This window comes from Schistocerca americana, chromosome 7 (assembly GCF_021461395.2).
Source record: "Schistocerca americana isolate TAMUIC-IGC-003095 chromosome 7, iqSchAmer2.1, whole genome shotgun sequence".
Taxonomy (NCBI): domain Eukaryota; kingdom Metazoa; phylum Arthropoda; class Insecta; order Orthoptera; family Acrididae; genus Schistocerca; species Schistocerca americana.
In genome coordinates, this window is record NC_060125.1 from 479,456,856 (window position 1) to 479,477,811 (window position 20,956).

At 41.2% G+C, this 20,956-nt stretch overlaps 1 protein-coding gene across 1 annotated transcript in view; it reads right to left on the reverse strand.

Annotated features, from left to right (window-relative positions):
• The window catches only part of LOC124623028 (zwei Ig domain protein zig-8-like), a 566,694-nt gene that overhangs the window by 288,638 nt on the left and 257,100 nt on the right, over positions 1-20,956 (reverse strand). The window contains exon 4 of the mRNA XM_047148820.1: positions 3,698-3,825. Coding sequence (XP_047004776.1) covers positions 3,698-3,825 — 128 coding nt within the window. The remainder of the gene's footprint in view (positions 1-3,697; positions 3,826-20,956) is intronic.

The following is a 20,956-nucleotide window of genomic DNA, read 5'->3' on the forward strand; positions in this document are numbered from 1 at the left end:
TGTACAAGTGACTAAAATATCTGTAGTAACTGTAATACACTGAAGAGGCAAAGGAACTGGTACACCTCCATAATATCGTGCATGGCTCCCACGAGCATGCAGAAGTGCCGGAAAATGACGTGGCGTGAACTCGACTAATGTCTGAAACAGTGCTGGAGGTAATTGACACCATGAATCCCGCAAGCCTGTCCATAAATACTCAAGAGTATGAAACCTTGGAGATCTCTTCAGAACAGCTCGTTGAAAGGCACACTCAATATTGTTCACGTCTGGGGAATTTGCTGGCCAGAGGAAGTGTTCAAAACCAGAAGAGTGTCCTAGAGCCACTCTGGAGCAATTCTGTAAGTATGAGATGTCGCATTGTTCTGCTGGAATTGTCCAAGTCTGCCGGAATGGACAATGGACGTGAGTGGATGGAAGTGATCAGGCAGGATGCTTACATACGTATCACCTGCATCTAGTCGTATCAGGGGTCCCATATCACTCCAACTGCACACGTCCCATTACACCATCACAGAGCCTCCATCAGCTTGAACAGTCTCCTGCTGACATGCAGGGTCCATGGATTAATGAGGTGGTCTCCGTACCCGTACACGTCCATCCAGTCGATATAATTTGAAACGAGACTCGTCGGACCTGACAACATGTTTCCAGTCATCAACAGTCCAATGTTGGTGTTGACGGGCACAGGCGAGGTGTAAGGTTTTGTGCCGTGCCGTCATCAAGCGTACACGAGTGGATCTTCGGCTCTGAAAGCTTATTCCGATGATATTTCGTTGAATGGTTCCCATGCTGACACATTTTGATGATCCAGCATTGAAATCTGCAGCAATTCGCAGAAGAGTTGCACTTCTGTGACGTTCAACGATTTTCTTCAGCCGTCGTTGGTCACGTTCTTGAAGGATCTTTTTCTGGCCGCAGCGAAGTCGGAGATTTGATGTTTCACCAGATTCGTCATACTCACGGTACACTCGTGAAATGGTCGTACTGGAAAATCCCCCCCCTTCATCGCTGCTTTGGAGATGCTGTGTCCCATCGCTCGTGAGCCGATTGTAACACCAAGTTCAAGCTCACTTGATAACCTGGCATTGTAGCAGCAGTAACCGATCTGACAACTGAAACATGTTGTCATATACAGGCGTTGCCGACCACAACGCCGTATTTTGCCTCTTTACATAGCGCTGTATTTGAATACGCATTTCTACACCAGTTTCTTTTGCACTTCAGTCTCCTAACAATTATACTGCAATGCTTCTGCACGCAACAGACAACTTACCTCGTCTTGCCGCTGCAACTGCATAAATATATTGTATCCAGGAACGTACTAAAATAACTCAAAAGAAATACTGCGATCCATGCAGAGTGTAATGCATGGTCACAGCTACTCATACAACTATTCCTTTTTTATTTTTACGTTATTTTTTTTTTAAAATTAACTGATCAGAAAGGGTCCAGTCAACAAGCCTTAAGCATGACGAATTATTTTAAAGCATGAATTTACATTAAATGATATGCAAAACCTTTCATTTCTCAGTAGTGGAAAAAATTTAGTTCTACCATTCAGGCTCTCAGCGTCTGTTATATGCTGACTGAGGAAAAGGGCCCTCCAATATTTAAAAAAAAAATTCTTTATTAACAAAACCATTATAATCATACAAGTTAACCCACTTCCTTAATACATTAGTGGGTCGTAACAGTTATACATTTACGTTAAGTTTGCAGCTAGTTTTAGTTTTAATAAGTGAGCTACAGTTATTAACAACAATGGGCATTTAATATCTAACATCTACTGTTTATACCTAATTCCTATGTCTACTTTAATCTGTATATATTCTGCAGCGCCACATGTGTGCCAGTGAAAAGATATAAACCTAGTTGATCTGCCTTGCTCTTCGAGCTAATCCCGAAGAGCATGCCCCTGGCACTGGGCAGGCCTCGATGTTAAATTCGCTGCAGTTCCTATCGTAACAGCCTACAACTAAGTCCTACAAACTAACTTATCCTACGTCTTATTGGGTGTATGTCACAGTCGGTGGTGTTGACCCCTACTCCCCCTAATCCTGCACGTGGCGGATTCCAACTGAGATGAAGTCGGCCAGTCCACGCACAGGCGGCATGGGAATAGGGCTCTTGGACGCAATCGGTGTTTATTGTCATTATTATTATTTCATGTATCTCTCTTAAGTATTCAGCTAGGACTTTTCGAGATACCTTGTTAGCCAATGTGTTTAACGTCTGAAAAGTTTCCTCTCGTCTGAGTAGTTGGTATGTGTCATAGTTTGGTAGTCTCTCTTGTAGCTTGTTTGCGATATCATTGAAGAGGGGACATTCGTAAACTACATGCTCGGGTGTACCCTCCGGATTGCCACAGTCACACGCAGGTGTATCCCTCTTCCCAAATCGACATAAATATGTCGGATAGGGTCCATGGCCAGTGAGAAAGTGGATCAAACCTCTAGTAGGCTCAAAGTATTTCAGTTCCAGGCGTTCCCTTACATCAGGTATAAACTGGAAAGTTCTGCGTCCAGCCTCTTCTGCTTCCCAGGATTCCTACCAGAGCTCCTCCCCTCTTTTCCTTATTTCTCTTTTAACCCCCACCCTAATACCCATGATATCTAGGATCTTCTCATAATTGCCCTTTTTTGCCCAATACAAAGCCGCCTGCTCTCTTATCTTTATGTCCAGAGGGCAGAGCCCCATTATAACTAATAGGGCCCTCCTGGAGATGTTCTATAGGCACCCACAGATCTTAATACCATGCTTCTCTGGACCCTTCTCACTGCCATGGCGGGCACAACCCTCGTGAGCCTGTGCGCCCAGTCTCCCGAGCCATCGACGAAAGAAGTAGCTTACAAAACGCTTGTTCGTCCGATTCTTGAGTATTGCTCATCAGTATGGGACCCTTACCAGGTTGGATTAATAGAAGAGATAGACATGATCCAGCGAAAAGCAGCGCGATTCGTCATGGGGACATTTAGTCAGCGCGAGAGCGTTACGGAGATGCTGAACAAGCTCCAGTGGCGGACACTTCAAGAAAGGCGTTACGCAATACGGAGAGGTTTATTATCGAAATTACGAGAGAGCACATTCCGGGAAGAGATGGGCAACATATTACTACCGCCCACATATATCTCGCGTAATGATCACAACGAAAAGATCCGAGAAATTAGAGCAAATACGGAGACTTACAAGCAGTCGTTCTTCCCACGCACAATTCGTGAATGGAACAGGGAAGGGGGGATCAGATAGTGGTACAATAAGTACCCTCCGCCACACACCGTAAGGTGGCTCGCGGAGTATAGATGTAGATGTAGATGTAGATAGCCCACAACTGAGGTTATGATAGAGTCTAATTAGGTGTGGAGGAAGATGGAATCTTTTATGGCCTATTGAACTGAGGTTATTCAATATCTGAAGGGCTCTCTGGATGACAGTATCAATGTGTTTTCCGAAACTCCACTTCTCATCAATGATAACTCCTAGGTAGCGTGTCTCACGTCGTCGGAGAACTGGTGAACCGTCTATTCTGACAGTCGGACCCTCCAATATTTTCCTGAATTGTAGTATAGAATGGATACATTTCTCCAACTAGTTTCCCCCGCTCCGCCGTATAGCAGAATGCACGGCGACGGCGCGCGGCTGTGGTAAATGCGGCGCAGTGCTGTGAGCAGCCGCAGACAGGCAGCGGTGTACTCACGTTGTCGTTGTGGCTCCAGTAGATGTAGGCCGGCGGCTCCGGGCTGAAGAGCACCACGCACGTCAGGTTGATGGTGCTGCCGCGGTCGATGTACAGGTCCGGACCGCCCACGATCTCCGTCGTCGGCTCTGCAAAAGCGGACGTAGATGCAGTTAGGGCGTAGGGTGCGGAAGCGCAGCCCACACACACACACACACACACACACACACACACACACACACTTCCGTAGCAGCGCCCACTGCACGGCGCTGCACCACCTCGTGGCTGTGCAGCTCTGCTTATTCAGCGGCGCGTTCCACTTCGTTTGCTCCAGCGCGGCAATATCAGCTGAAACAATTGCGGCTCAGGAAGGGTTAATCTAGAGCCGATATCGACAGCGAAGTATTGTTTGAACGTAACAGTGCTGTGAAGGCGGTTCACCTAGCTGATAACTAGGGCTTCCACAGTTTGATCCGTCTAAAATTATTTGCTACGTAAGTGTAAATCATAGATTTTCACACAAGATGACTCGATTTAAGTGTACCACTGCTAAAAAAGTGGAAAATTCGGCATTGGAACTATTTTCAAAGATACGTCATATAGTGTCACGATGTAACAAATCACTGTCTTCCGGCCATATTAGCTGTAACGTCATGTCTCAAGGTATGAACGCTATTTTGATGTCATAATCCTCATCCATAAAAATTCTGATTTTTATTTTATTAAAAAATAAGAAAACGGATTCTACTTTCTTCGTGTTCGGGACTAGCTACTAGTAGATCGACATCTTGGCTGCCTTGTAGATGGCAATGGTTAGTTGGTTGGTTGATTTGGGGGAAGGAACCAAACAGTGAGGTCATTGGTCCCATCGGATTAAGGAAGAGTGGAGAAGGAAGTCCGCCGTGCCCATTCAAAAGAACCATACCGGCCTATGCCTGAAGCTATTTACGGAAATCACGAAAAACGTAAATCAGGATGGTCAGACGCGGATTATGACCGTCGTCCTCCCGAATGCGAGCCCAGTGTGCTATCCACTGCACGACCTCGCTCGATCTGGTAGATCTATTGTACGATGAACTTAATTGTGGAATAACAACATTTTAAGCCATGCATAAACTTCAAATACGGAGTAAAAAACAGTTCAGACTGCAATGAAACTCAGCGCTTCTGAGGCAAACTGAGGAGCTACTTGTTTGAAAAGTAAAGCCACTGGGATACGGTCGAGAGAGCGGTGTGCTGACCACATGACCCTCCATATCCGCGGGCCTGTGGTCTGAGGATGACACGGCGGCCGGTCGGTGCCGTTGGACATTCATGCCCTGTTCGGGCAGAGTTTAGTTTTTTAGACCACAACAAAACGTTTACTTACAATGCTCACCTCTCTCGGTCAGAATTGACCATATTCAGGCCACTTATACCATGACGGTAGGCGGCGGAGTTGAGGTTCGTGTATTCATAACGCCTGTTTTGTTCACCGCCACCGCCTACCATGATGTTATAGGTGGTCGGAAGAGATGATTACATTCTGATCGAAACCGGTAAGCACTGCAAATAAATGTTTTGTTCCGGTAGAGACTTATTTAATCAAGTTTTAAATTACTTCTAGCCAGATAGCTTTTACTCCACGAGGAATGTTCTAAAAATTATTTACATCTTTATTTTAGTTGTTGAATGCACGCCTTAAGCACACTATTGCATTCGCATTTCTACATTCATAAATCAAACCAGCATTCTGTGTTTTTAGCGAAGTCGCAATGTAATTATTACTCTTCTACAAACTACTACTTTGCAATCAACTATTAACAATATCACTGTTTCGTGTCACAAAGTTCAATGCTTTCCAACGACGACTTCATGGCATAAGGCGAATATCGAATCAGTAATGAAATACATTCCTGCAGAAGTATTTTACGCCGCAAGGACGTTGTAAGTTCAACACATTCCTCTAATTCTCACAACTTTATGTTCTCTCCTCTTTCTGGCAATATGATGGTTCCTTCCTTCGCCAACATTTTACCTTCTTCTTTAAATTTAAAATCACAAAAATTAGAACCCTAGAAAGAGATAACATTACATAAGGGAAATTTTTCTTTGAAAATTTATGTACATTATAGGCAGCGTAGCAAGAACTTCTTAATGCATGATATTAGAAACGACACTTCAACGAAATTGAAATACTTACATAACACAACGATCCATCCCTCGCCGAAGTTCCGCAACGTGCATTTTTCTTTGAAATATCCTGCTTCTGTATCGACTAAAATAAAAAAACATAGAAGGCGCAGGAAATTAATAAAGCCGCTATCGCACGTCATAGGAACTGGAAGTTATTATAAAATACCTGTTCCGAGTAGAATGTCAATCTTAAAAAAGTAAACACTAACACAGTTATGTTAATGTGAACTTCGATACCATCTTCACACCAGAAAGTAACAAAGAATTTCCGTTGAAAACCGCTACCTATTATTTATCCCTAAAATGCAATCGCCGGTCTTCGAAGAGACTGAGTCTTCTTTACTTAATGCGCTTGTCCGTGAAACAAGATTACATTTTATCCGATAATTGGTTCAAATGTGTGTGTGTGTGAATTCCTAAGCAGCCAAACTGCTGAGGTAATCGGTCCCTAGACTTACACAATACTTAAACTAACTTATGCTAAGAGCTACACACAACCACATTAGCCCGAGGGAGGACTCGAACCTCCGGCGGGAGGGGCCGCGCAGTCCGTGACATGGTGCCCCAAAGCGTGTCCGATAATCGGTGACTATAGTGATTAAGGTAGGAGTGTGATTCCCACTTTCGTTAAAAGATATAATAGGATGCACGTCAATGTATTACATCATCGCAAAATTTGACATTCTAGTGTATACTGACTCAATTAAATGGTTCAAATGGCTCTGAGCACTATGGGACTTAACTACTGAGGTCATCAGTCCCCTAGAACTTAGAACTACTTAAACCTAACTAACCTAAGAACATCACACACATCCATGCCCGAGGCAGGATTCGAACCTGCGACCGTAGCGGTCACGCGGTTCCAAACTGACGCGCTTAGAACCGCACGGCCACACCGGCCGGCCTCAATTAAATATATTATGTAAGGTGCCACTACAGGGATATCACTTTCCATTTATAAGGTGCCGCCACAGTAGTTAATGACTGGAACAATTAATACGAAAATATTTTCCTGCAGTCTAAACTGAAGAAATATTCTTCCGATTACTTTATTTCCCCAACAACCATTATGTCAACAGTTACTCTTTATACATGCAGTTATGTACATATTTATGCTTTCATTTATCGATGTTTTTTTCATTATATCTGGGCCTGCGACGGGGTGCTAAACCGTTCGCGAGCACAGTGTGTGGGCCTGGTGAAGATCGAAATCCAGCCGAATCTTCTCGGAAGTAACGCTATAGTGCGACATAGCATTTAGTGTTGCGTTATGGCATTTTTCGGCAGGTGAAATTGCCTGCAGTTTTGAGAATCGAGGTGTCAGAGCTTTTTAGCGTTCGCTGTTCGTTGGTGACCTGAAGAAAGCCAAATGTAGCCTATTTCACAAGTAATCAAAACGTCCTGTGTCCCGGGTTCGAAACAAGTCACAGCTTAAGTTTTGAATAAAAATCATGAGCAATGGTGCATGCTGACTTCTATTTTGAGAAGTCACCCTCGTTCTGCCAACGGCACTGTCGAAAAGGGCGGAACAGCGGAGAGAGGTTCAGGGCACTCTTTTCCTCTAGGGGTCGGAAACTGCTCCTAAAAGGCGAAAGAATCAGCAATGATCGAAGGCACGAGGATGCAGAAGGCAATCGAAATCACTGTATCACAGACATATAAAGTGTACACACAGGACATGTGGCCTGTAATTGAAAAAGAGTCCTGATGTTATCTCCCGTTCTCCCGTTCCGGTCTGTGAGAGGGGACTGCCAGGGTTGAGACCATCATAAAAATATTCAAAAACCAACAAAAGGGTAATCCCCTACAATCGGTAACCTAGAATGTCATCTATTCGAACGTGCTAGGGAAACAAGAAAATCTGGAGAGAAAGACACTAAGACACAACCTAGAGAATGTGGGGTGAGAGTACTAAACTAGAATGAAGAAAAGGATTCCTAGCAGAGGAGTACAGAGTAATATCAACAGCAGCAGAAAACTGTATAAGAGAAGTAGGATTCGTTATGAATGGGAAGGTAGGGCAGAGAGTAAGTTACGGTGAAAAGTTCAGTGATACGGTTGCTCGCACCAGAATCCGTAGGAAACCAACAACGAAATAACATTTCAGGCATATATGCAGAAGATGAAGAGAAACCCACGAGTAATTGGAGTTAGGTGGTGGGGAAATGAATATAAGAGAGGTTTGCCGGAGAATACAACTTTGGCAATAGGAATGAGAGAGGAAAAAACTAATTGAGTTCTACTATAAATTTCAGCTCTTAATAGCGAATACTCTGTTCAAGCATCACAAGAGCGCACGAGATACAGGATATTTTCATCTGGTTACATGATGGTCAGGCAGAGATTCCGATATCATGTACTAGGCTGCAATTCGTGCTCAGGAGCAGATGTAGACTCAGATCATTATTTTGATAATGACGAAGGGTAGACTGAGAGTAAGAGACTAGTCAGGAAGAATCAGTAGGCAAAAAAGAGGGAAACGGTAGTACTAAGTAACGAAGCGATGCGCTTCAAATTCTCTGATGCTATTGATACTGTGATATTGAATACCGCAGTAGACAGTACAGTTGACGAGGAGTGGACACCTCTAAAACGGGCAGCCAAACAAGTTGGAAGGAAAAAAATATTGCTACGAAGAAGGTAGCTACGAGGAAACCGCGGGTAACAAAAGAAATACTAAAGTCGATCTACGAAACAAGGAAATACAAAAATGTTCATGGAAATTCAGTAATACAAGTCACTTACGAACGGAATAAATAGGAAGTGCAGCAAAGCTAAAGCGAAATTGCTGCCTGAAACACGTGAACATATCGAAAAGAAATTATTGTCAGAAGGATTGACTCAGCATGTAGGAAAGTTAAAAAAATCTTCGCTCAAATTAAAAGCAAGGATACAGTAAGAATGCGACGGGGTTGCCACTGTAAATGCAGAAGAGAGAGCGGGTAAGTGGAAAGACTACATAACAGTACACTGAAGACCTCAATAAGAGGGCGAACGGGCTTGACACTTACTGGAGGAAGAAATAGGTGTCGACAGGGAAAAGAAAGGGGACCCAGTATTAAAACAGAATTTAGAAGAGCTTTGGGAGACATAAAATCAAGTATACGAGAAGGTATCTACAAAATTCGACTGGAATCATTTGGTGAATTGACCACATACCATGAAAGTTGATGTGTAGAATGTATGAGACAGGTGGTATACCATCTGATTTTCGGAAGCACATAATCCACAAACTATCGAATACAATAAGAGTATAAGTGAGAGAATTATCGCAGAACCAGCTTAACAGCTCATGCATCCAAGATACTGAGAAGCCTAATATACAGAAGAATATGTAAGGAAATTGAGTATCTCTTACACGACAATCATTTGGGATTTGGAGTAGATAAACCCAGCAGAGAGGAAGATTCGGCTTTGCGGTTGATAATGGAAGCAAAACTGAAGAAAATCAATATAAGTTAATAGGCTTCGTCGATCCGTAAACTGCTTTCACCAATGCCAGATGGTGCAAGATATTCGAAATACTGAGAAAAATCGTGATAAGTCGTAGGGAAAGACGGGTAATATACACGATATTCAATGACCAATACGGAACAATAAGCCGGAAGACCAAGTAAGTAGTGCTCGGATTTAAAAGGGTGTAATATAGAGATGCAGTCTTTCGCGCATACTGTTCAATCTGTATATTAAAGAAGTAATGACAGAAATAAAAGGAAGGTTCAAGAATGGGGACAAAAAGAGGGTGACGGGATATCAACGACAACATTCACTGATAACATTGCTGTCCTCATTGAAAGCGAAGAAGCATTACTGGATCAGCTCAATGGAATGGACAGTCTGTTTATACCGAACATGGACTGAAAGTAAACCGAAGAAAGACTAAAGCAATGAGAAGTACCAGAAATGAGAAGAGCGAGAAACTTAACATGATAATTGCGAATCACGAAGTATACTAAGTCTATGAATTCTTCTGTCCAGGCAGCAAAATAATCCATGATGGACGGGACAAGGAGGACATAAAAAGGAGTGTAGTACTGGAAAAAAGTGCATTCTGAGTCAAGAGAATTTTTCTATGAGGTTTCGTGATTGCACCCGGATTATGTTGACTTCTAGCCACAATAATTGGCAAGAAGTCAACACGATCCGGTTGCACTCACGAAACCTCATAGAATATTCAGTACGCAGGAAAACCTTAAGGAATCACAAGAGAATTCTACTAGTATCAAACATAGGCCTAAATTTGAGGAAAATATATCTGAGAGTGTACAATTAGGCGCAGTACTGTATGGTAGTAAAAAGCGCACCGGTTGGGGGGACTGGAATATAAGAGAATCTAAGCGTTTGAGATATGGTGCTTCGAAGAGTGTTGAAAATTTGGTGGACTGATGAGGTGAGGAATGATGAGATCCTTTGCAGAATTGACGAGGAAATGAATAAATGGAAAACACTGACAAGGAGAACAGAATATATGATAGGCATATAAGACATCAGGGTACATCTGTCCATGGTATTAGAGAGACCTGCAGATTTTAAAAACTGTAGAGGAAGAAGACAGAGATTGGGTTACAAACAGAAGATAATGGGGAGGTTCCAAGTGCTACTCTGAGATGAAAAAGTTGGAACAGGAGAGGAATTCACTGAAAATTTTGTATGAAACAACGTTCCAATAACAGGCAGATATAAATTTAAAAATTTGGTGGACAATGAAACACCAAAGAAATTGCAAGGATCGGTATACGAGCTGTAATGCTCTGCACTTTATGTTAGATTTTCAGGCGTGGAACAAGTGAAGAAAGTGATGGTACGAATAGTAATATTTCTAAAGTCGCACCCAATATTCCACTGTTAGTTGCAACAATTTTCGATGAAGTTGAACAAATACAGTATTGTTCGTATTCAGGGGGTAGGTCTCGAACAAATTTTCGCTTAAAAACCCACTATCGTTTATTTATGTAGGAAAATGGAGTAAAGCTACGACACTTTTTTTTCAATTTGACTTTACTGTACAATAGACAGTAGAACATTGTAAACTGTAAAACAGCTTATTTCTGATCTGAGTGATGCTTTTAAAACGAAAATCGGATTGTAGGAGGGTCAAATTCTGAGAATCACAGTGAAGTTTTCTATGTTCACAGACGTTAAACAAAACTCGAGGTCGGAAGAGTTCATTGTGGTCTTGAAAGAATTACACAGTCTTCTAAATGTTTTTAGGTCACTGCCACTCTTACACCATTTTTGAGGCTGTTTGCCGTTTCATTTGAAAGCGCCCCTGTGCATAAGCAGATCTACATCTACATCTACACGGATACTCTGCAAATCACATTCAAGTGCCTGGCAGAGGGTTCATCGAACCACCTTCACAATTCTCTATTATTCCAATCTCGTATAGCGCGCGGGAAGAATGAACACCTATATCTTTCCGTACGAGCTCTGATTGCCCTTATTTTGTCGTGGCGATCGTTCCTCCCTATGTACGTCGGTGTCAAAAAAAATTTTTGCATTCGGAGGAGAAAGTTGGTCATTGGAATTTCGTGAGAAGATACCGGACCAACGAAAAACGCCTTTCTTTTAATGATTTCCTGCCCAAATCCTGTATCATTTCTGTGACATTCTCTCCCATATTTCGCGATGATACGAAACGTGCAGCCTTTCTTTGAAATTTTTCGATGTACTCCGTCCGTCCTATCTGGTAAGGATCCCACACCACGCGGCAATATTCTAAAAGAGGACGCACAAGCGTAGTGTAGGCAGTCTCCTTAGTAGGTCCGTTACATTTTCTAAGTGCCTGCCAATAAAACCTAGTCTTAGGTTAGCTTTCCCCACTACATATTCTATGTGTTCCTTTCAATTTAAGTTGTTAGTAATTGTGATACCTAGGTATTTAGTTGAACTAACGGCTTTTAGATTAGAATGGTTTATCGTGTAACCGAAGTTGAACGAGTTCCGTTTAGCACTCATATGGATGACCTCACACTCTTCGTTATTTAGGGCCAACTGTCACTTTTCGCACCATTCAGATATCTTTTCTGAATCGTTTTGCAGTTTGTTTTGATCTTCTGATGACTTTATTAGTCGATAAACGACTGCGTCATCTACAAAAAACCGAAGACGGCTGCTCAGATTATCTCCCAAATCGTTTGTACAGATAAGGAACAGCAAAGGGCCTATAACACTACCTTGGGGAACGCCAGAAATCACTTCTGTTTTACTCGATGACGTCCCGTCAGTTACTACGAACTGTGACCTCTCTGACAGGAAATCACAAATCAAGTCATATAACTGAGACGATATTTTATAAGCACGCAATTTCAATATGAGCCGCTTGTGTGGTATAGTGCCAAAAGCCTTCCGGAAATCCAGAAATACGGAATCGATCTGAAATCCCTTGTCAATAACACTCAACACTTCATGTGAATAAAGAGCTAGTTGTGTTTCACAGGAACGATATTTTCTGAACCCATGTTGACTGTGTGTCAATAGACCATTTTCTTCGAGGTAATTCACAATGTTTGAACACAATATATGTTCCAAAATCCTGCTGCATATATGGGCATGTAATTTTGTGGATTACTCCTAATACCTTTCTTGGATATTGGTGTGACCTGTGCAACTTTCCAGTCTTTGGATCTTTCGTCTAGCGAACGGTTGTATATGACTATGAAGTATGGAGCTAATCCATCAGCATACTCCGAAAGGAACCTAATTGGTGTACAGTCTGGACCAGAAGACTTGCTTTTATTAACTGATTTAAGTTGCTTCACTACTCCGAGGATATTTACTTTTACGTTACTCATCTTGGCAGCTGTTCTCGATTCGAATTCTGGAATATTTACTTCGTCTTCTGAATAATTTGCAGTACAAGTTCCATTTAAAAAACTAATTCTTTTACGTTAACCCCTACCTTAGTCTGCCTCGGTAGCTGTGCGGTCAGCGCGGCGGATTGCTAATCCAAGGGGCCGCGATTCCATTCCCGGCCGCGTCGGAGATTTTCTCCGCTCGAGAAATGGGTGTTGTGTCTTTCTTATGTTTGTTCCACTCTTTCAATGGCTGAATTCGTACCACCCGGAAGACAGTTAAAAAGATATTAAAAAATCCTGCACCTTGTCCAGCACAGTCGCCAGGTCGGTCCCCAAATGAGAACGTTTGGAGCATTATGGGCAACACCCTAGAACCCTCTCGGGATTTTGACAATATAATGCGCCAGTTGGACAGAATTTGGCACAATATCATTCAGGAGGACATCCGTCAACTGCATTAGCCAATGACGCACCGAATAAATGTCCAATTTTCATGAAATTGTAACCCGTTGCTTGCCTTTACATGGACACAACATCTATCAACCGATTTACATCCCATTCCGATAGTATTTTGTGTGTGTATTTCTCAACTGCGAAAGAACAGTTTTTCAGTTGTGACGGGATCTAGTTTGTTACCACAGCCAACATAACCAACATAATCTTCGAGGGATCAAATGTTGTACAAATAAAATTGCCATTTCGTTGCTGGGGGGTACAAGATAGCAGGGAAGAAGCAATCAAGAGTCTATATGCGTATTTGTTATATGCTATATCCCGCTTTCCTACTTTAGGAGCGGGAGGGCTGGAAGTGGCAATGTCTCTGTAATGTAGGGGTTATAGGAATGATAGTGTGCTAGTGCTGTGTTCTCCTGGTACCAGTTCCTGGGTGACAGATATACAGGGTGTTTCCCAATTCATGTTACACACTTCTAAGAGGTTGTAGAGGGCACGGCGAAACAATTCCCCTCTATTGAAAAAGTACCCGTAACTCTTAAATTATGCACTTTAGAGCCCATGTCTACGACATATTTTTTTTCATTTTTTGGTCCGTACATCCAGCGTTGAAAGTTGTTTACCCTACAATCTAAGCAACAACAGTACCAGTACATGTATTCCAATGTCAGAGGTATCAGAACGGTTTTCGATTGTAACTTTAAACTCGTACGATTCCGGTACTGGGACCCTTACCTCAGATTGATACATTTTTCCTTCTCTCATCATCCTAGAAAGGTTACAACGTCATCACAAAATCTCCCTGTGTATACATACATTTAAAGGCGTCAGGGCCTGTAACTTTGACGCTCTGTAGCGTCGTTGGATGACGTCTGCGATCATGAATTCGCAAGTAAAACTTGATCTATTAAGTTCCCCTCTACATCCTCTAGAAGCGTGTAACTGTATAACATGAATTGTGAAACATCCTGCACATACAACAAATAGAGGGTCTTTTCTCTTTCATCAGTCTTCTGACTTGTTTGACGCTGCCCACCACGGTTCCCCTCCTGTGCCAATCACTCCATCTCAGATGGGCTCTTCGACGCTATGTCCTCAGTTATTTGTTATTGTATTGCAAGCCCTGCCTCCTTGTTCAGTTTTTACCCTCTACAGTTCCTTCTTGTACCATGCAGGACATTCGTTGATGCCTTAATATGTATCCTGTCATCTTGTCCGGGCATCTTTACAGTGTTTCCCAAATCATAATTTCCTCACGGATTCTGTGAAGCACATCCTTATTGCCTACGTTAAAACTTCACGTAAATTTCAGTATTCCACTGCAGCTCCACGTCTCAAACGCTTCAATGTTTTTCCATTGTGGTCTTCCCACTGTCTACATTTCACTACCATACAATGCTGGCTGCAAACGTACGTTCCCAGAAATTTCTTCCTCGAATTGAGGACTGTGTTTGATATCTGTAGACTATTCTTCGCAAGAAATGCCCTTTTCGCCTGTGCAAGTGTGTTTTTTATGTCCTTTTATTTTTTTCTAACGTAACAGAATTCATTAATTCTGATGTTACGTTACCCTACTCTCATTTCTGCTAGTTCTCATTACTTTCGTCTTTCTTCGGCATTCTCTCAGTCCAGATTCTGTGCTCAATAGCCAGTTCACTACATTCAGAAGATCCTGAGTATTTCCTCGCTTTGACTGAGGATGGCAAAATTATCAGCGTATCTAGTCGCTGATATCCCATTGCCCTGAATTTTAATCCTTCTCTTACACCTACCTTTTATTTCTGTCATTACTTCTTCGATGTATAGACTGAACAGTAGGGGGGACTGACTGCATACCTGTATTACACCCTTTTTGATCTGAGCCCTTCGTTCTTGGTCTTCCTTTCTTATTGTTCCCTCTTGGTTCTTTGTGCATTTCTCGTCTTTACCTACAGCGTACTCTTCCTTTTTCAGAATTTCGGGCACCTTTCGCCATGTGACATTGTTGAACACTTTGTCCATTTCAACAGATGTTATGAATTGGTCTTGATTTTTGTTTAGTCGTGCAAAATAATGACTGACCCTCTGACACCTTTACCTTTTCTAAAGCAAAACCGACGGTCATCTAAAATATAGTCAGTTTTCTTTTCAATTCTTCTGTATATTACTCTGCTACCTCATTTTACGTGCACGCTCCTGTCCTTGTGTTACCTCTGCACTTGAGTTTCCGAAGATAAAACTAATTCTAAATACGTCAATAAAGTCATTCTTCACTTACTGTATGACTGTTTTTGCCACCTAGCCAACTTAACTACAGATTTAATCATATTTACTAGAGTACTCGCTAGCCTCCTACGTGAATATTTGTCACACTTTCACTATTTTTGTGTATTATTCTTGTAAGCAATTGGTTGCATGAGCTGTTAAGCTGACTGTCCGATAGTTCTCGAACTTCTCTGCTCTTGCTGTCTTCGAAATTCTGCGGATGGTATTTCGCATATTCTTATAGATTCTACAGACCGACTTGAATAGTCATATGGTTGCCGCTTCCGTCAGTGATTTTAGATACTGAAAGGGAATTTTATGCATCCCTTCGGTTTTATTTTATCTTAAGTCTTCTGTAGCTCTCTTAAATTCTTAGTCTAATGCTGGATCCTTTATGTCTTCCCTATTGACTCCTGTTTCTTCTTCTATCACGTCGTCAGACAAGTCCTTCCCCTCATAGAAGCATCCAATGTACTCTTTTCTCCTATCCGCTCTTGTCTCTGCATTTAATTGTGGAAATTCTATTGCACTCTTAACGTTACCACCCTTGCTTTTAACTTCACCGAAGGTTTTTTTTAACTTTCCTATATGCTGCATAAGTCCTTCCGACAATCATTTTCTTATGATTTCTGGATGATTCTACTGCTACCATTTCATTTTGCCTTCCATTTATTTCACTCCTAAGTAACTTATTCAGCTATTCTCATGTCGTTACCTGAATCTTTCACATTTATTTCTTTCGTCGATAATGTTCTGTTACCCAAGGTTTCTTTGTTTTTACCTTTCTTCTATCTTTGACGTCCAGCTTCAAGTGCTCCTCTTCATTTGAACTGCCTGTTGTAGTATTCGTTATCTTAGTATGTACATCGCCAGAGAACTTCAACCGTATCTCATTATTCCTCAGTATTTCAATGCGTACATATTTCCTCGTTGATTTTTCCGGACCATTCGCATAAACTTCAGTCTGCTCTTCGTTGTGATCAGAGTCTATATCTGCTCCTTCCTAAACACGTATTTTTTTATGTGTGAAAAAACCCAATATATGGATTAACAGTAAGAGATTTAATGTGCAAGTTACTGTGTAATGTGGGGGATACGGTGTACCGACGGGTGCACCGCTGTGACCCAGTGCCAATCACCACAGATGAACTTTGGAACCAGGTGAATACAACATGGATGTCTATACCAAGGGACGCCATTCGCAACACGATATATTCTGGTCTCTCATAAAAAATATGAATATGCTAGTTATAGGCTCAGCAGTGTGCAATGCTATACTTAATACTTGAAATGCACATGAAATTCATTTGGCTGATAAACGAGAACATTTAAGAAAATTCAACTTCTTTAAGAAATATATGACCTCGATTGGGAGACGGTACTGATAATGGTGAATTACTAACACTCAGTTCTTTATAGAAAAATTATATTGGAAGTTAAGTTTGGCTTTTGATAAACATCTGACAACTGATTCGTAAACAATGAGATTGAAACAGCAAGTATTATCTAACTTCATTAATCCAACATAAACGCCAATCATCAAATTACACGTAGCTCTGTTAACACATCTAAATGCACTAAAAAAATGAAATATTTAGCTTGCCTCTTTATCAAAACCGTATACGTACATTTTGGGGTAACTCAACAATTATAAATTATCAGCCAACTCATCTATACTAACGAGCTAGCAAAAATAGAAAGTGTAAATACTGAACATCTTTACCTTATTTGCCGGGAGACTTCTGCTTCCGTGTTCAAGAATATTGACATACCTACACTAATCTAACTAGTGGTGGCTCCACACAGCACACCACATAAACCGCCTACTCCATTGTCTTTCCCTCAAAGACAGCTACTACCTACAACTGTGTGCCCAGCGCTTTCATACTCCCACAAAGCGCTATCTTTAGCTCTGTGGTCACGCACAGTCAGCGATCCGAATTATCGATCCGGTCAGAGACATTTTAGTATCCTAGTTTCACTTTAATTTATTAATATTCTTATCTTATTTTGGTGCCACATACAAGCGTGTCCCAGTAGACGCCTTTCAATATCTTGATTGTGTAACATCCACGAGATAAACTTTTGGCTACAGTACGACGAGAGAAAATTATGCCTCTAACAGTTAAAAACATTATGTCTTCGACGTATGAAAAAACAATGAAAACTTATAGTGAATTAATTATTTATAGAATATTCTACGATATAATTGGACATATCGATGTGTATCATACAAAGACAATGATAATTGTAAAGTGATATTATGATCTGCGTTTGTCTCCTTTTGTTTTTACCTTTTGTTGGATGGCCTTTGTAGGTTCAGCACGCAAGACGCATATCCAACTGAGGTCTGTTAAGAAATTGTAATTATTTGTTAATTATTGCTTGAAAATAGAGTTCATTAATATTATAAACATGAGTGAATAATTATTTGTAACTGTTATTCCTCTCTCAGTAGGTATTATCTGTGTTAATTGTTTCTTTCCGCTGCAAGGAGCGCAGCCATTGATGATAGCGATTTGTATCGCGTTTTTGTCTGTGTTTTCCTTAGAAACAGATCAAATGTTTGCTTGAAGAAGTCTAAATAGTGTACAATACGAAAGTAGAGTTTCTGTAAAGTTTAATAAGCAGTTAAAATACTTATTTGGTCTAACAATAGAAAGTCTCTATCAATTGTCTGCCGCCATCTTAACAATTGTCTCAGCGGCAAATTCCAATTACGGAACTCTGCAGACATAAATGCTGAACGTAATACAAATGTGTAAAAATAAATGTGCACCGGTGGTCCTGAACTCATTTTAATGAAAATGATTCGAATCAGATGGGTTCTTTAAAAACAGTGCTCATAGTACGATCCTTATAAGAAACTTTTCTAGCTGATGTATGGAGCCGAAATTAATTACGCACGAGTTGCGAAGAATATTGTTTCAGGTAACATACGTCAGTCTTGTGCGCGGCTGTTATTCGGTGGTTTTAATGATCATTTTGCTGAAGGTAACTGCTTCCATCTTAATCAGTTGTACAGAATCTGTTGTATGAACTGTGATTTAGTGACACTTACACAACTTACAGACAACACTTTAACACGACGGTAACTTGGAGTTCTTTAGCAACTTGATCAAATCTTTAGCCGGGAGAAACATTATTTAGTAATTACTCAATGTAATAAAATAATATTACCATTTCCATTTACAAATTAGTTAAATACCAAACCACTGAATAACCCGGCGAACGCCACAATTGGCACTTCGCATTTGTCTTCTCAGGTTTCTATTTTCCCTGCAACATTCAATTTTCTGACACTCCACGCTCCGTCTCGTAGAGTGTTAGCCTTCCGTTGGTTATTCATTTTTTCTCATATCTATCTTCTCCTTGTGAGTCTCTTCGCGAGCCAGCCGGAGTGGCTGAGCGGTTCTAGGCGCTACAGTCTGGAACCGCGCGACCGCTACGGTCGCAGGTTTGAATCCTGCCTCGGGCATGGATGTGTGTGATGTCCCTAAGTTAGTTAGGTTTAATTAGTTCTAAGTTCTAGGGGACTGATGACCTCAGAAGTTAAGTCCCATAGTGCTCAGAGCCAGTTGAACAATTTTTTCCCCTCGCGAATATCCGCACGCTGGACTAATCGGGAAGCTTTTGCTAGTAGGTGACACTCATCCAATCAACAGCCCACAAGGCCTGTGGATACAGCTAATGTGTTTCTATGCATCATAATGACATTGATAATTGCTAATTTTCGGCCTTTTAGAGGCAGTTCCAACCCCTAGACAAGAGGGTGCCTGCAACCTCTGTCACGTTCTTCACTCTCTCTGACACGGCCGTTGAAAGGACGAGGGAGAGTCGTTATACCACAAGTCTTCGGCCGTTACTGCTGATAATTTTCATTTGAAACACTTTTATTTGAAACACTTTCTGAGCCCGGAACGTTTTGATTACCCATAGACCATTTAGAAGTGAGATAAAAATTTGTATTCATATTTACAATTCAGTTTTATCGGTGAACTTTTGTTTCATTTATGTTTTGTTTCTACTATGGACTCGTTATCGCTTAATGCACACGTTTCAATTTGTTTGAAGATGGGTAGAAATCTGAACTAAACCTTAGGTTGAAACGCTAACTGTAAGCATTGTAAAGGAAGTTCGGAATGAGTCTTATACTAAAGCGTAGAGGTTTTATTGTTTTAAAATGTTATTAGATAACTTGTTTTATATGCATTCTCCTGAAAAAAGCCATGCATTTCACAGGCGAACTATATTATTCGGTTATGGTCGTAGCTACGTTTCTGCTGATCGGTGTTTCTCCTCCGAAATAAACAGACACCGCTGTTTATTATTGCAACCGTTCCCAACAGTGTCCTGTACGTATCCAGTCGTCCATCAACGACAGTACTATAAATCAGTCACAACCAAACAAAGTCGATCTATGGCTGGCTGGCTCTGAGCACTATGCAACTTAACTTCTGAGGTCATCAGTCGCCTAGAACTTAGAACTGATTAAACCTAACTAACCTAAGGACAGCACACACATCCATGCCCGAGGCAGGATTCGAACCTGCGACCGTAGCAGTCCCGCGGTTCCGGACCGAGCGCCTAGAACCGCTAGACCACCGCGGCCGGCAAAGTCGATCTAATTGAAGTACATATCAACCGTCTATTCTTGTCTTGCTTACCATCTCTAGAATGAAGTGAACAACGCCCACAAAACAGTTGTTTTCTGACCTCGTTCTGTACATACATATTCAATGTTTGTTTCAAAGATTTCAAAGACCTGTCTAAGCATCCTGAATGAGATTACCCTGTATTCTCTGAATCCCTTGTCAGTAACGACGTAGTGGACAGTTAAAGGAGTCTACATCTAATTCGCGCCTTCCTTTTCCCATTTGTGTCATTTATGTGTCTCTTATTATACAAATATCATCTGCTACCTTGATTTTGTCATTAAGTAGTGGGACATTCTAATCTATATTTTTGTTTCAGTTTTAACAGGAAATGTCGAATCTCTCAAGATTTTTATTCCAAGACAGACTAAGATTGTGTAGAGTAACATCCAGTTACATTTTTATTCACGTGTACTTTATTTTATCTAACGAATGTCATACGCTTCTTCTGTGAGATACATACAGGTACTTTTTAACAGGAATTAGAAAGTGCTACTTCTAATCACGTTGATGTATACATTTAATTTACTGATCATTTAGGTAACGCTTGTTTTATTGTTCATTAGGTAACACCTAGAGTGCTCGAATTTCCACAGAAATTGCTCCCTCGCTCGTCTGAGACGCTTTATGTAGACCAAGGAAAAATTAAATCTTGATTCACAGAATGAAAACTGAAACCATTTATTCACGAGTAGGGCTCCTGTGTTTTAATTACAGCGCAATCTCGCTTGTCGCACGGTGCAGCCGTGTAACAAAAGTGGAGAAGAAAAAGAAACTCCAAGTACTGTAAATTACTAACAACGACTACCACATAATTAAATAAATTAGAAAAGCTCCACTACCAGTTACTCTTCACCAGTGACACGAGTAGTTCATGGTGTGAAATACAATTTCCCTTGAAGTAATTTAATTCTGATTTAGCGTAAATTTGAATTTAGTTCATGTTTCAAATGCGT